The sequence below is a fragment of the Plutella xylostella genome, chromosome 5 (assembly GCF_932276165.1).
Source record: "Plutella xylostella chromosome 5, ilPluXylo3.1, whole genome shotgun sequence".
In the NCBI taxonomy this organism is placed as follows: Eukaryota; Metazoa; Arthropoda; class Insecta; order Lepidoptera; family Plutellidae; genus Plutella; species Plutella xylostella.
The window spans coordinates 4,464,989-4,481,937 of record NC_063985.1 but is presented as its reverse complement, the minus strand read 5'-3'; the positions used below and the strand labels follow the sequence as shown (position 1 = coordinate 4,481,937).

Below are 16,949 nucleotides of genomic sequence, written 5' to 3'. Positions count from 1 at the left end.
GGTACTAATTATAGTTAGGTTGGTAATTCTATTCTATTCTCTGTGGGGGTGTAAGTACCTGCACCTGGCTCTCTCGAGTGGAACCTTTGTGCATAACCCCGAGGTCTAAACTGCCTTCCTAAGCTTGGACCATTTCCCACCACGCTGGTCCACTGCGGGTTGGTGGGTTCACATATTATTATCTAGGTGTGGTAAATGTAGATATGCAGGTTTCCTCACGATGTTTTCCTTCACCGTAAGAGCGATGGTATACAGTGTACTTAAGTTAAAAGGACTCATTGGTACATGTCAGCGCCGGGATTCCAACCCGCATCTCTTGCGTGAGAAGCGGGCGCTTACCCGACTGAGCTACCACCGCTCCTAGGTTGGTAATTGCTCAGTAAGTATTTTTTTGCGATTTACCTATATATTTGTTGGTTTACTTACATTATCTTATATGTATAAGTCTCACTCATATAATTAAAGCTCACCGTTTGCGCTTGGGACGCATTCAAGATTGGATATCTTTTGAAAAAGTCGAATAACCCAAAGCCTAATATTTAGGGGAATGTGATATTTGCTCCACGCTTGTTGATAGAGTGTGACCGGAATGTTTTGAAAAAAACGATATTTAGAAGTTGAGAATAAGAAACTGTACACATCTACGTAAATATTATACAAAATATAAGCTGAAGTTAGCTGAAACAAAATCAAATGCACAAAATGAGTTTGTTTGATATTTTTTCCTATAAATACCTATTGAAGTTTTATTTATTTCACTTAAATCACTACATTTTAGAGATCTCGTACAAATAGTGCTCCTTCGTGCTTGAAAAAAGAAAAATGTAGTTTAGTTTATACTATTTTAAGAAATGCCATAAATAATTTCAATCCGACAAAAAAATATGATCTACAACCAATGCTGATTGGCAAGCTGTAGATATATTGAATTTGTCACTCCCAGTTCCCAGTCTAACCTCAATGTTGTGTTTGCATTTATAGGTATGTCGTATGTAAATCACAATATGAACAAGAAAAAAGTTGCCTACATTTGGGTCGTAACATGTCTTTTTGAGGTTCGCCCTGAGATGAGGGTAGAATCCACATGAAAACCTGTTATCCCGGGATTTCCTTGTAATTGAATTGACAAAATGCAAAAAAGATGTGATTTGTCAGTTGTCAGTAATAAAATAAATGTAGGAAGGCTAATATGTAGGGGTCGATCTATGGAATTTATTTAAATACGATATAAGGGGTCAATTGGATGTAGAGGTAGTTATAATTCTCGTGTGAGCCTCACGATTCGTCCTCTCACGAAATCATTAAAGGAAAAATATTCAAAGATGCGAGTCTTCGGATAACAATGCCAGTTTTGTGGAACATTATGTAAAAACGAAGTAATGTAAATTCAGCCGCCTTTCTCTTCCATTATAATAGGTACTTTCTAAAAATATAGGAGCACTTAATTAAGCAAACTGAAACCCTTTATAAAGCTTATAAAAGGGCACGGAAGGCAGCACAACCTCCGAAGCTCAGTCGAAACACCCATTTTTCAATTTTATACCAAAATATAACATTCCATTAAATTTGATTATTTTTGTCCTCAATCCTTTTAAAAATAATGCAAGGTTTGAATTCTAGCGTAGTTTTTTGTATAATGCATGGTTTAAAAACAAATATAAAGGTGCATACCCAGTCAACTCACTAACCAGAGAACAAAAGAGATTTCACCATTACTTACAGCAGGTAAAAAATTCAAATCCCTCAAAGAATTTGTGCAGCTGCTGTTAAATATGCATGGTTAGTGTTTTTGAAAACTAACGTTGCATTTAAAAATAAACAACCATTAAGCTCTCTTATAAAAACGAGGTTTTCTACGGTTTAACTTTACATTTCAAAGTTCATTTTAAATACTTTACCTTAATACATAATTTATTATGTCGGTCACATTGATAGAAAATTTATTATGGGATAAAATAATTCTTTACTTTTGTTATAGCAGCTTCTCATAAATTGGATTACTATGGATTAGATCGGCTGAAAACCATGACACAGAAGACAGTGTGCATCGCCACTTTGCCTAATACAAAACTTTTTTTTTTACATGCTATATAATGTAATATTAATTATAATATTGTAATATTAGATACCTTATAAAATAATGTATAATGTAAACCACAATACGTGATACAATTCCTGATTTTATTGAAATGAATTACGCTTATTTTATTTCAGTATAAGTATTATTAATAGTTATAATTTATAAGGAACACATTTTTACCTGCAATTCATGGGTGATTGGATTCAATCACATTTTAATATTTTCAACTGAAAATACGACAATTTAAAACTGTACAAATTTAGTCTCGGCCACTCATCGCTTTTAAGTTATTAAAACTTCAAACAATGGAGGTCGGAGGCCACATTTTCAGTATATTTCAAAAAGACTCGCCTCGTTGACGGTTTTATTGAGTCCCAGTCCCGTGCAGCCCGAAATTGGAAGGCAGTTTGCAGTGGACACATGCCCTAAATGAAATATATTTTATAACGCATGGATTCTCTCCCTATTGTAGTCGTGAATAGTGCTGTTATAGCCGATAACCATCACTCTGCTTACTGGTGGTAGATAGCGGTGTTTTTCTGTAATACTGGGCTTTTAAGGGCCCGTACAGGGTGACGTGCCGCGCCAATTTTGGGTTTTCAATGCTCTTCACACAGCACACGCAGTGACACGCACACATGTAAGTTTGCACAGTGGGTCAATAAACTTTTACTCGCCAACTTTATTGACAATTATGTTCAAGTACATTTTGGGTGATTTTAGGGTAAGTAAGTATAATTCTTACTTACACTGGTAGGCACCAGGAAAGAGTAGAAATTAATAGGGGTGCCACTTTACTCTATACTCGGAACCCGATTAGCTTTCTCAAACAAATGTGGTATTTACTTGTAGAAAGGTAACTACAAGTATTAAAGTGTAGATAATAAGTTTCGGGCATCCTCCAGCCAACTGAACCCCGACGACAAAGCAAAGTAAATACATAGTGTCGCAAAAGGGCTATACTAAACCAAAAGAGGATGACTCAAGGGGTCATTCTGAACAACTTTTGTTCTACGAGATTTGCAAATTCGCGAAAAAAAATATTCGTTTTCCATGGTAAAAAGTCACATGTCCAACAAAGTTTCTATGAAAAAGGTTTTTTTTTGTTAATTTCCAAAACTCGTAGAGCAAAAGTTCAGAATGACCCCCTATCTTACTCCTTTTTACCCGACTGCCGAAGGAGGAGGGTAATGTTTTTTGATTGTATGTATGTATGTTTGTTTGTTCCCTCCTGTAGCCTAAACGGCTTGATAGATTTTGATGTATGAGGTATTGTTAGAAGCGTATTGATGGCGCGATGGTTATAGGCTATGTGACGTTCCATTAAAATGTACATAGCGCCCTCTAGAGGACATAACGTGATGATCGAAAAAATAATAATTCAACTTTGCCGCGTAAGGTATCAAATGAAATGGCTTGATTTTCACATTACAAAAATATGCATATTGAAAGTATTTAAATAACAACACCAAAATTATTGAAATAAAAAATGATCATGAACTACTGACGTAAAATTTCATAAAATAAAAACAACTAAAAAGTTACAAATAAAAAAATACAATTATAAACAAACGAAAAACCCGACTGTACGCTAAAAACATGAAAACAAGTCCCAATGTTAATGGAAAGTATCGCAGGCGGGGACCAACTTGACCGCCACTCAAGGCCGTTTTCTAAGTAACATTCAGCTAAATGGTGAACCCTCTGCTGGTCCCCGCCTACGATATATACTTTCTATTAACATTGGGACTTGTTTTCATTTTTTTAGCGTGCAGTCGGGTTTTTTGTTTGTTTATAATTTGTTTAGTACTATATACCGCTTTTTCAATACCTGTAAGTACATTTTTTGGTAGCAGCATAGTATTTTTTTTTTACTTAATTTTAGGGTTTCGAACGTCAAAAGAAAAAAAGCAACCGTTATAGGATCTCTTTGTTGTCCGTCTGTCTGACTGACTGTCTGTCACCGCCCTTTTTCTCAGAAACGAGTAAAGATATCAAGCTGATATTTCGCATAGATAGGGAGTACCCTAAAAAAAATATTATGGTACTCCCTGTCCCACACAAGTAAATTGGGGCTTATATTTTTTCCAGTTATTTTGATGTGTATCATTTTTTTTCTTTGTTGTTTTGTATGTGTTTCTTTTCTTTAAATCTGTATTTTTTTTGTTGTTGCTGTCTATGTGTCGAATAAATGTATCTTTATCTTCAAATCACGCCATCTATCGTTTCTTTTTTCTGTGGCTACTGTCTATAGAAGAAATTCCGTCATTGACAATTTTACGTTACGAATTTATTTTTATTTATTTTATTTTTATTTTTACATTTTCGTGGAGAACCAACAGCATTTTGTTAATAAATAATTATTACTTATGAACACATAACAACTTGATGCCATTAACAGAATGAACTTAGTAAACCCAGTAAACCTAACACATCCAGAGGAAAAATAAAATCTCTTTCTCTCTCTCTGAAAAACATACTTAATAGCCTAAACTCGATGCTTTTAGCTATTAACATCTTTGAAATAAAATTGAGCCACCACCGTGTTATGCCCTCATCAGATCCTCACGAGACCATACCTCAACCAGCACCAAGAGACTGTATTTTTGATCCCTAACCTAATGTTCGTGCGTATTGTCATCACTTAGATCCATTCGCTATATTCCTGCTCCTCATCAGACCTTTACGAGACTGTAATGTCACGAGAATATTGCACACTATCTAATTTAATTTAATGTATTGAATATACTGGAAGAATTATGCTTCCTCAATTTCAAATCAAATTACGAGTATGTTGGTGTCATAAAAGTTGAAAAAGTGCAATGACAACCAATGTGCAGTGATTTTGTATCTGTACACGATAAGATCGCGAGCTGTCAGTGCTGCCTAAACCGACGTGACCCTTCTTTGGAGGCCAGCGGCCAACTGAGTCAAACGTCACTTGTGTTTATGATTTTATAACACAGAAAGCCGCCATAGATATTTGTATGAAGATTTGAGGGAAAAAAATTGCTCAAGTTTGGGATTAATTTACACAAAATAAGTGTGTGTTTATTAAAAAACAAGGTATTTAGCGCCTAGTCCAAGCCTTTAACTTTATAATATGATAAAAATCATATGAAATTTCTTAATAATTACGACACAGTTGTTACAATACGGCAGTGTGATTTTCTGGTTATTCGTCATATTCTGAATTTTATTTACAGTTATCCATAATCATTTACTTGAATTCGAATCATTCAGCACCTAGCTAGACTCTTCGGCTACCTGTGTGATTTTTTTCAAGGTTGTAGAGCATCGTTTAATACATAATTCTATGACAATGCCAACCCTCGATTCCCCCTTGCAGACCCTTAAAAAGCTTCGTATACGAATTTTTCAGGACACCTTGCATTTCCGTAACAAACATAATGTACTTCCGATTTTCCCGCGCTGTGTGAGATATTTCACATTCCAATTTGAGCCGACGTTCACAAAATTCCTTTATAATATTATGAAGAATTTTCTTTTTACGCAGATTAATATTATCCGAATTATAGCTTTGCGCTAGAATGTGTTGTCTCATCTTGAAAAAAATGCTGAATCATTTGAGTGTAATCCTTCACTTTTGGGCAGCTTTTGGGTGATGAGGTCTCAGTTTCTTGCCATTTATAAAATGACGGTTTTTTAATTCTTTGTAAATCTACCTAATAATGAACCGAAGTCATCATCATCAATCGTATACATCGAAAAAGGGCTCTCCGATAACCTTGTATGCAAATAAACTTATTTTTTCCAAAAAAAATTACTTTTCTTTTCTCTTTAAAGTTCAATGAAATTGTTTGGCATAAAAGCCTTTGTGTTATCATTAATTCAATTAAATCGAAAAAGCTATAACAATAAGTAATAATGATTATACCAAGCTTGTTTAGTTCAAAATTACAAAATATTTTAGATTAGGTAATTAATTTATGAGTTGGCCACATTAAATCAGATAGAAATTTTACCTTTGAAAACAATAGCCAGTTTAAAGATATTGAAGGAAACTAGTAAAGAGCTACCTATGTAAATAGATCTAGTAGGGATGATCGAGGTAATCGGCTTAAGCCGATTTGTAGGCACGCCTACGCCTCGGAGCGATCCGTATATTCTATCGGAAATATTCACGCGAAAGAGTGGATATTATTATCAAGAAGCACGTTCCAAATCCGCCATACATTCATATTAACTTTAAAAATATCTATTCGCAATCGAAACAAAATTGTACTTAAGCATAGAGTTACGTTCAAAAGTTTTATAATAATTATGATTTTTCAGATATTATATACATATAATGTGTATATACATTGTACAAATAGATTTAACGATGGCAAAGAAAAATTGTCCAGTAAAGTACACACTTACTGTCACTTACTTAGATATTTAGAAAACTTGTGCTTTTTATAGGCAAGAAAACGAGAAGATAACACAGCAACATCTTTAAAAACTTTTCTCAAGAATATCAGCTTTCATAATACACCCCCATCTACCTTCACTATCGAGATAGGTATATCGAGGGCACAACTGGTGATAAAATGTCTGAAACAAAGTGAGTTTCTTTCAAAGGGGCTAAAACCATCCCGGGAGATTATTATCTGTGGCAGCCACCGGCTCACTACCTATTGTCAGGTGGATATTCCGCGCCTCGCAGCATGCCCAGAGCGATCGTGACGAGGTGGTTAGTACCGCACTGTAGGTAGGTATGCAGTTACAGAGATAGTACAACCCCAAGGGCATAATGCTACATAACAAGAGTGTATTCAAGTCAATAATTTTTCGCTGGATAGACAGGTAGGAAATAAGCTAGATGGCAGATGATGATAGAAGATAGATAAAATAGTTTCGTGTCGCTCCTTGGAAGATGAGCATGATTATTTGGGGATGATGATGATGATGTACTTTTTAACTGACTTCGAAAAAAGGAGGTTCCTAATTCGTTGAAGTGGATATATCAGGGATATGAATAGAATATTAATTGTAGACTAAATAGGGTAACGTAACGTACCTTGGGACGCTTGTACCTCGGGACATTGATTGTATTTTAAAAACCGGCTAAATAAACACATTAAAATTCTACCCTAGGCATAGTATTTTACTCGCTTGGCAAAACTAGTGAGTCTCGTGATCATACCAGCATCGAGTGTGTGGTGAAGACAATATGAAGTTTTTTGGAGTCAAAAGTAGCTTTTGTATAGTTTTTTGTGTTGCTTTATTTCATTGAGGCATGCTCAAAATAAAGACATGGATGTCACGTATAACTTTTCAGTTATTTAATTTTATGTCATGGCAATTATCTGAAAGATTCCTAAATTAAAAATAAAGATATTTAAATTTTGGTTAAATATTCCTTTTTTGTACCTTGGGACACGATTAAATTTGTACCTTGGGACACTGTTTCCTATGGCTTTGTACTATGGAAAATGCAAACATCTAAATAACGCCTTATATATCTGTTCTTATAAGTGCCCGAGTGAAACTAGACAGAAGAGAGATGCAGTAAATCAATAAGAACAGAGATATAAGGCGTTATTTAGAAGTTTGCATTTTCCATAGTACAAAGCTATAGGAAACAGTGTCCCAAGGTACAAACGTGTAACGTACCTTGGGTCAAAACAAGCATTTTTACTTTTATCTTAATTTAATAAAATCTGGCCACACTAAAGCTTTAGCACAAATACTGGTGATAAAAGATTATATATCCTACCGAATAAAGAAAATTTCACATTAATATCTTAGTTGTACGCTGCGATAGCTTCATTCAAAGTTGGGGTAGTCGAAAATGTCCCTAGGTACGTTACGTTACCCTACACCGAAAAATATATTTTCAATTTTGTTTACTGGAGAACACACTATTGCTTTGCAAATGGTTACTTATCCGGAATAACGTTTTCTATCTACCTAGTGAATTGAGTCAGCATACAGCTCAAGTTATTTGACTTTTAAATCTAGATTCACACTTTGAATTGCAGCTGAAATTCATATTGAATTTTATTTTCGTTGAGCCAAGTTTAATACCTGTCTGCGAACATCGGTTATATATCTGAATATAATCTTATAACAGTTCAAGAATATTCGTAAAACTTTGAGCGGTCGCACTTATAACTTAAAATAGACACGTAAACCAATGTTTAGCGCTGTCAAATAATAGTCAAATACCGAACGCTATGTATGCTGAAGTGACAATATAGTGCGTCGAATATACTTACACTTTACACAACAATGGTTTATATTGTTACTAGAAGACGTCACAATCTCCCGATGAAAGATCATGTTTCACATATTTCGGTAGCTGATATACTTACAAGTTTACACACACAAGTTTCATTTCACCTTTAACTCCTGTAACAAAACCAAGACGCCGAGTGGCAGAAAAGAACTTTAAGCTAATATCGGCATTAAATCTATTGCTGCCTTGCTTTGACAGTATATGGACAGAAAGAGACATTTATTCAGTAGTCTAACCTTCATCCCCATCTTCCAGCTGGACCTGAAGAAGCAGTTCGACGAGGGCGACACCACGAACTACCAGACGAACGGCGAGTTCGACCTGGTCAGCTTCGACGCGATCCGACACGACCAGTACTACTCGTGCTGCGTGGAGCCCTACCCCGACATCACCTACGTCATCAAGCTGCGCCGCAGACCCATGTTCTATGTGTTTAATCTCATCTTGCCGTGTCTGCTTATTAATGGTATTGGTAAGTCGTTTTTTTATATCATACCTACTTTTTAAATCCTTTCAGTTATTTAGTGTGTACTTTTCACTAATTTCAATTTAACTCACATGGTATCTGTTGCATTGGTTAAGATTCTGAAGGCAACAGATTTAGATTCACCACTACCAAAACCTAAAATTATTTGCTAAAAATTTCTCTCTATGAGTGTTTCCAAAATTTACTGAAAAATATACGTTGAAACTAATATTAAATTTATTTGCCAGCAAAATCAACATTATTGACCTTAAAAAACCTTGTCCGGCATTTACTGTAGTAAATAAACTTTGTTATACATGATGGTGCCTCAGGCCTAGAGGATAACCATATACGAAGTATTTTTGTTCCACATGAATTTCACTCAAGGCCTATCGATAGCGTTTGCTCGGAATTGGTAGAGGGTAAATGTATCTTGGTCTTTGATGTTGGGATAAAATAATAGAAGATAGTTTTTTCAGAAACGTAACTTGTACATTATGATGTATGCTGCTAACAGTGACACGTGCGTATTCAGTTCTGAAAAACAAAAAAAAAATGCCTGAAAGCGAATCTTTGCCAGAATGAACTGAAACCGCATCGAAAAAGGATTAGATTGATTGAAAATTATCGGTGACGCTGCGAAGATTACGGAATACTCGTACTTATTATTCCTATTAGGTTACTTTCCCGTTTTGCATGGTCTCAGGTCTCTACGGAAAATTTTTTTTCCTACATAGGTATTCGATTTTAGCGTTCTGGAGAAAAAAGTGAAATATGTGTCAAATTATAGGTACATAGAACTTTTTAATTCTTTTAATAAATATTGTTAGTATCAAACAACACGAATAATATATTTCATGTGCACATTAGCATAAAACACAGTAAATTAAAAATTAATTCCTAACAATTGAGCCGTCCATCTTGAAGAGTTGTACAGAAATGAGCTGCAGTATTTCATTCACTTCGCCCGGCTTGTTGACAACGAGGAAGCAGGCCACAATAGACGCTATTGCACATAGAATAAGGAGACCAGCATGATGGAAATCACACGCAAACTTCAACCATTTCTAAGCTGCTTTTAACGACTGCCTGATACCGTAATGAGGAGTGGAGCTCCGTTGCAAGTTTAATTTAAAAAGGTTTTGTAAAACACAGCCCGTTTGTTGGAATTTTCTCCATCTTTCCCGAGATTCTTGTAGTTTTCCCATTAGGTCTTTCCATTCCGTGTTTTGTAAAATATTTCTTAAAAATTGTTTTGTATCCTTTATAGCTTTGCGAAAACAGACTGTATAAGTAATATTTGGTTTAAAAAACCAGGTAAATTTTAGCTAGACACTCCCACGAAGGTTTCCGTACCAAATAAATCTATTATTATTAAATTCTTTATTGCATAAATTAAATTGGTACTATCGCAAACTTAATGCTAGTAGCATTCTCTAACAGTTAAGCTTTAAAATATTACTTAAATATTTGTTGCTAGTAAATATAACTTTGTTTCAGATGTTTTTGTATGAAAAGCAATGTTATATTTGCAGATTTTAATAATTTAACACATACCTAATATTTAATTAAATGTCTACATTCCAAGTGCAACGCACTGCGGGTTATATTTGGTTTTATTTGAGAATCAAGCAAGATGCATTTTACTGCAGCATAAATAGCATTTTTTTATTATTTTGGTTAACAAGCATTGAAAGATAGAAGGTTATTTTAATACAGTTTCAAGGCGCACATGTTTAAATAACTCGATAACTCCACGCCCCAGGGTCTTGTACTTCAGGTTCTTTACAGATCAACAGACAGGCGACAATTATGATCCTGTTTGGGCTCCGTTTCTACATTTTGAAGTACCTATCAGTATCAACAAACTTTACATTGAGTTAAGCGAGTTAACTTTTTTGTTACGTCACATGGCCCATTTATTCCTCTTGAAAATTTACTTTAATATCAAGTCATAAGATTTACACAAATCACCAATCATAGGGTCGGTGTTTCATCCCGGCAATATAATACACCCGCATCTCTGTTGGCAGTCGTCCATCAACAATTAGGGGCAAGGTCGTCGTAAACAATGGTTTAAACGGCCCCGTCGCCCACTCAGAACACCCTGTACCTATGTTGAGCAGCGCACATAGACTACGCCTCTGGTAGAGAATCGAGAATGTTTACTTAGCTTTATATTATCTAGTCTTCCAAAAAGTAAAGGCTGAAGCATAATGGCGACTTGCACAAGAAACTTAAGAAACGTCAGTTCATATAAATTTAAGTCATAAATCTAGATTTCAAATTCTTGTGCAAGTCGCCCTAAATAGGAACATATATGAAAAAAAAAATTCAGTGGTACGCATTTAAAACTACCATTTATTGCCCGTCTCTGGTGTCTGCTCACTTGTCCAAATGGATAGAAATTAGTTTTGGATTAGATACAGTCAAACAAAAAAACACTAATATACACCCACGTGCATCAAATGGGTGTGCCAAAGGGTAGTCGTTTACACGCAACAAGAAGTTGATAAAAAGTCAGATGTCTCACCTGAACGTTTTGTTCCAGCACTGCTGGTGTTCTACGTGCCCTCGGAGTCGGGTGAGAAGGTGACGCTCGGCATCAGCGCGCTGCTGTCCATGACCGTGTTCCTCATGACCATCCGGGATACGCTGCCGCCCACGGAGAAGACGCCGCTAATTAGTAACGTTATTTAACATTTTATACTTTTATAACGGTTGTCCCATGTTGGGCGCCAATCGATATTGTTTCCAGCCGATTGGCGCCCAACGTGGTTTGACAGGAATGGATTTGTGTTATTATGAGATAGCTAATCTTATAGGATAGATAATCATCCGGGACACTCTGCCGCCCACGAAGAAGACGCCGCTAATTAGTAACGTTATTTAAAATGCTATACTTTTATGGCGGTTGTCCCATGTTGGGCGCCAATTGTTTCCAGCCGATTGGCGCCCAACGTGGTTTGACAGGATGGATTAGTGTTATTTATCATCTCAGCCATAGGATGTCCACTTCTGAACATAGGCCTGCCCCAATGATTTCCACCTTGTCCGATCGGAGGCGGCCCGCATGTGTGTTATTATGAGATAGCAAAATCTTATAGTAGAATCCGGGACACGCCGCCGTCTACGGAGAAGACGCCGCTAATTAGTAACGTTATTTAAGACTTCAAACTTTTACGGCTCGATATTGTTTCCAGCCGATTGGCGCCCAACGTGGTTTGGCAGGAATGGATTTGTATTATTATGACAGCAAATCTTGTGATATCATTGGTGAAAACCGAAGCTGTCGTATGTCGACTCTTCATCAATTTAATATTAATTTTTGAATGAATCGGAAAAAATTAAAATGGTTCCATGTTGCGTGCCAATTTTAATTTCCTCTTGTTTGACGCCCAACTGGGTGCCAGTAAAATATTGTTTCAAGTAGGAAATAAGAAATAAATTATCGCGTACGCTAATTTGTTTAAACTTTAAATAAAACATATAAGTAGTAATGTTAAAATGTACTTACAGCTACTGTAAATTGAGAGATCTCAATACAAATATATTGATGAGTGTATAGTTTCAAAAATATGTAGCACAGAAATACTTTTGAAATCAATTGCAGTAAAACAATAACTAAGAGAAATCGAGAAGTCTATTTCTTGGCTCTGATAGTTAAGGCATATATCTAGTAACATGCTTCATTACTTTGCTGCTAAGAGTGGTTTTTGTCTACAGGTTTATATTACGGCGTGAGCACCTGCCTCGTGTCGTTTTCAGCTTCGCTTTCAGTCGTCACCCTCAATATATCTTACAGGCGAGTATATATCAACTACATTTATTAAGTTTATACGTAATAAACTAAGAGAAAAACCATTTACACCGAGGCAATAATGGAATCTCGGGTGTTTTTTTACGATGCTAGTGTTTTTATGGTTTGGTTCTGGGTTTTAAAATGTGTCGTGGTGGAAAATTATATAAAAAATATAATGCGTCTGTAATAGGTAGTTAAAAGTTTTTTTCTACCCGGCCATCTAATCCTGGCCTAATCCAGGTAGTTCTTGGGATAGAGCTGGTATACGAAAGGAAATAATTTGCGGGAGTGCCCTGCTAGTAGCGGTGCTCAAAGGATGACATTGATCCATCGATACGTAATCCCTAATGTATGTGCATTTTGACAAAATGTTGACAACAACATTCATAGACTTACTTCACAGTGTACAAATAGGATAAGCCGCAATTTTCAGTAAGCCTTAAGTGCACGACAAAGCCAAAACAATTTCAATTAATTCCTTAATCAATAATTAAAATGCTATAAAAGGGAAAATGTAGGTACTTTAACTCAGTAGTAGAGCAGGTAAGTTTGCAGATAGCGTGAGACGGCAATATTATCAATTTATAATACGTAGTTTTTTTTGTTTTTGTTCATGCAACAACATAAAAACAAATATTCTATTAAGCAAAAAGTAGCAGTCGTTTAAGCATAACAAGAAAAGCAAATAGGATTATTCCATTCACACATTGCAGGCGTGTACAGAAAGGAACGATCGGTCCGCACCGCTTCTATTTATTACGCTCTAATAAATTCATATACGAAATACGATTGATACCTTCTAAAGAAAAAAAAAGTATGAGTAAATATATATTATGTAGGCTATAAGTATTTATCAATGCTGTTTGTGGGGTCACCTACATTATAAAGGTCTGTAAGTTAAGGCCCAGTTTTACACATCAGTAAATCTACATGTTCCTGAACATATTCTTGCCCATCTTTCGTGTTAGACACATCTGAATTATAAAACCTCTATTATGTAAATTCAGAATTTAATAAACTGCTATCTTTATCAAAATAACTATAGGCTCCGGACTTAACAATGCAATTCACCTATTTGCATCTGGACCGGAGGTCCAAAACTTTATATTTGTGGTCCACTTAACATAAACTTAATTTAAGTTTGAGGATATTCATTATTCGCTGTGAGCTGTTAGGACCTGTTTCTAAATACAGGTAGGTATTATAGATGTTGCAGAATAGCGACTAAGTTTTCACTCGTAGCATGTTTAGTTTACGTTTAGCTCAATTTGTCTCCTGTCCAATGCATGAACGACCGAGAAAAATTACTGCCGTGAACGTTATGTGAAGTTTCACTTTGGTTATAGAGCTTCTATAGTACCTACATTGGGTTCAGTTATTTTTTCAGTTTACTTCTCATATGCGGACATGCAGGGCCAATCTGAAATCCTAAAAAAATAAACAGGAATACTTTTAATTTTGGTTCAGTAGTTGGATCTGGATATTCCCCGATTTCAGGGATGGTGCCATAGTCAAAGTTGCTCAATATTTCAGATACAGTGATGTGGCAACAGGTGATAAAATTCCACCCTTTACATAAATATTACAGGTAAATATCTATATATCTCAAAAAGAATATATTGGAGTCATTCTCCTTACAAACTTTTTTGACTACGTGACTTTTTACGAAGGGGAGCCGGTTTGTTTTAGCGAATTTCCAAAAGTTGTAAAAAAGTCCCACTGACCCCCTTTCGAACATTCAAATACCACTTGTGCAACAATATTTTATATCAATTATCAAATCAATGCGGTTTATATATAATTGTACAAACTTGTACAAGCAAGCGGTTGTGTATTATAAATGAGCCATTAGCGCCGAGTGTATGGCGCGGCACGCGGCGGCTGCGGCGGCATCACTGTGTACTGGGGGGTTACTCTATATGACGAAAAACGAAGTTACGACTCGTATCTTGTTGTAATAAACGTGCCGATTGCACGACATCTCTCTTTCCTTCGTTTTTCGACAGTATAGACAACCCCCCTGAAAGCGAATCAATTTGGTTCACAAATTGATCAGATTAAGCGAAACGGCACCGATTCACTGGTTTATCTTCCAATATGACAGATAATTAAATTTAAATACAGTATTTGTAATGCATTGTAAAACAATTATTGTATTTTCTGAATGCAATTGTGGTATGTGGTATGTTGTAGAAATAATAACTCACTTGGTAAATTATTAAACACAGTTTATTTGCACATCCACAAATTATAAGTTCTTTATAACTATCAATATAAGCACAAGCAAGCACTAGGTATTATAGCATACAAGCAAGTAGAAAGCTAGTAAATTATTTAATGTAAGCGCGTAAATATTCGCGTAGGTATAGCGTGCGTAAAGCGACATGCACTCAGCGCGGTAGTGATTCTGGCACTGCGGGCGGCGCATGCGACGGACAGTCGCGAGCCCGTAATCTATTTTTAGAACAGGCGAGGCGGTGACGTAGTTGTCACTAGCGAGCGGCGACTTGTGTCCAGTGTATCAGCGGGACGGCACGACATAATTCTTCGTGACGTGAAGGTAAGTATTTAGCGTTTTATATTTTATTGATTATTTATTTACTTATTTGTTTTTAATGTTAGGTATTTATTATTATTGTTTATTTTACTTTTACTTTTTAGTTTAGTTAATTTAGATTTAGGTAGATATTTATACAATACAAAATAGCTTGCTTTTATTTGTGCTTTTAAATTAGAATTTATACAATTAATAAAATATTAAATATGATTATAATTTTAATGAATTAATTTTAATTTTAAATTATTTTATTTTGTTTGATGTAGGTATTCCACTACATTACTCCCCCGCCGAGACTGTTACTACAGGCGATAGTTGACGAAGCGTACTTTTCTTCCACTTCTTGTAGTTCTCTCGGCTGTTTTTAGGATAGGTGTAGGTACATCTTTTTTAGTGACATCCGGTCTAGCGAGAACTTCCGGTCTAGTGTGAACTTCCGGTCTCGTGTGAACTTCCGGTCTCGTGGGAATTTCCGGTCTAGTGGGAACATCTTTGTCATCTCTAGCTATGTGTGCTGGCTTTAGACGGTCGACTGTCACGGTGGAGATTTTACCTTGGATGTCGATTTTATACGTCTTTTTTCCGCGTTCTAAGACTTTGTAGGGACCTGTGTATGGAGAGTCAAGAGGTTTTCTTACTGCGTCAGTGCGAAGAAAAACGTACTCTGACGTTTGCAGATCCTTTGGCATGTAGAACGTCCTGGATGAGTGCCAGCTGGATGCGGTTGGAGTCAGGTTGGAGATGTGTTTGCGTAATCTGTCCGCGAAATCTGCAACATCTATGGCCTGGTTCTTAGATGGGGAAAAGAACTCACCAGGTAGTCGCAGAGGTTCTCCGTACACCAGTTCTGCAGATGATGACTTGACATCTTCCTTCCAGGCGCTGCGTATTCCGAGTAGGACCATCGGGAGTACTTCAGTCCAGTTGATGTTGGTGTGACATTTGATAGCAGCCTTCAGTTGCCTGTGGAACCTTTCGACCATACCGTTTGCAGCAGGATGATATGCCGTGGTTGGACGATGTTGAGCACCGAGGATGTTCGCGATGTTGCGGAAGAGGTGGGACTCGAATTGTCTGCCTCTGTCCGTGGTGATGGTGTTTGGACACCCGAAGCGTGCGACCCAGCCAGCGATGAACGTGCGGGCGCAGGTCTCTGCGGTGATGTCAGCCATAGGATACGCCTCAGGCCATCGGGTGAAGCGGTCGATGACGGTGAGACAGTATCTGGAATCATAAGAAACGGGTAAAGGCCCTACTATGTCCATATGAACATGGGAAAATCGTTGGGAAGGAACAGGAATTGGGGTGAGAGGAGAGGAAGTATGACGGGAAACTTTATTTCTCTGGCATTCTGTGCATTCTCTAGCCCATTGTTTGCAATCTTTGCGTATTCCTGGCCACACAAATCTATCTGAGATTAATTTGGCCGATGCTGATGCTCCTGGATGACTCAGACTATGTAAGACGTCGAATGCTTTTCTCCTAAAGCTGGGTGTGACATACGGTCTGGCTTTAGGTGTTGATACATCACAATATAGGTGAAGTTGGCTTTCTGACATCTGTGTCTTTTCGAGTTTAAGTGCCGTGCCTTTGTGAAGGAGTTCTTGCAGCTCAGGATCTGTATCTTGAGAAGTTGCAAGAGCTTCATAATCGAAGGAATCAGTGACGGCGTCAACCCTTGAGAGTGCATCTGCGACCACATTATCGCTGCCCGAAACATATTTGATGTTGGTGGTAAATTGCGATATGTAATCGAGGTATCGAAATTGCCTTGGCGAACATTTGTCTCTTTTGGTCGTG

General features: G+C 36.7%; 1 protein-coding gene across 1 annotated transcript in view; it reads left to right on the top strand.

Moving 5' to 3' along the window:
* Window positions 1-16,949, top strand: part of LOC105398303 (neuronal acetylcholine receptor subunit alpha-10) — a 49,874-nt gene that overhangs the window by 21,156 nt on the left and 11,769 nt on the right. Inside the window, exons 5-7 of the mRNA XM_048633281.1 lie at window positions 8,580-8,796; window positions 11,342-11,476; window positions 12,517-12,595. Of these exons, the coding sequence (XP_048489238.1) occupies window positions 8,580-8,796; window positions 11,342-11,476; window positions 12,517-12,595 (431 nt within the window). The remainder of the gene's footprint in view (window positions 1-8,579; window positions 8,797-11,341; window positions 11,477-12,516; window positions 12,596-16,949) is intronic.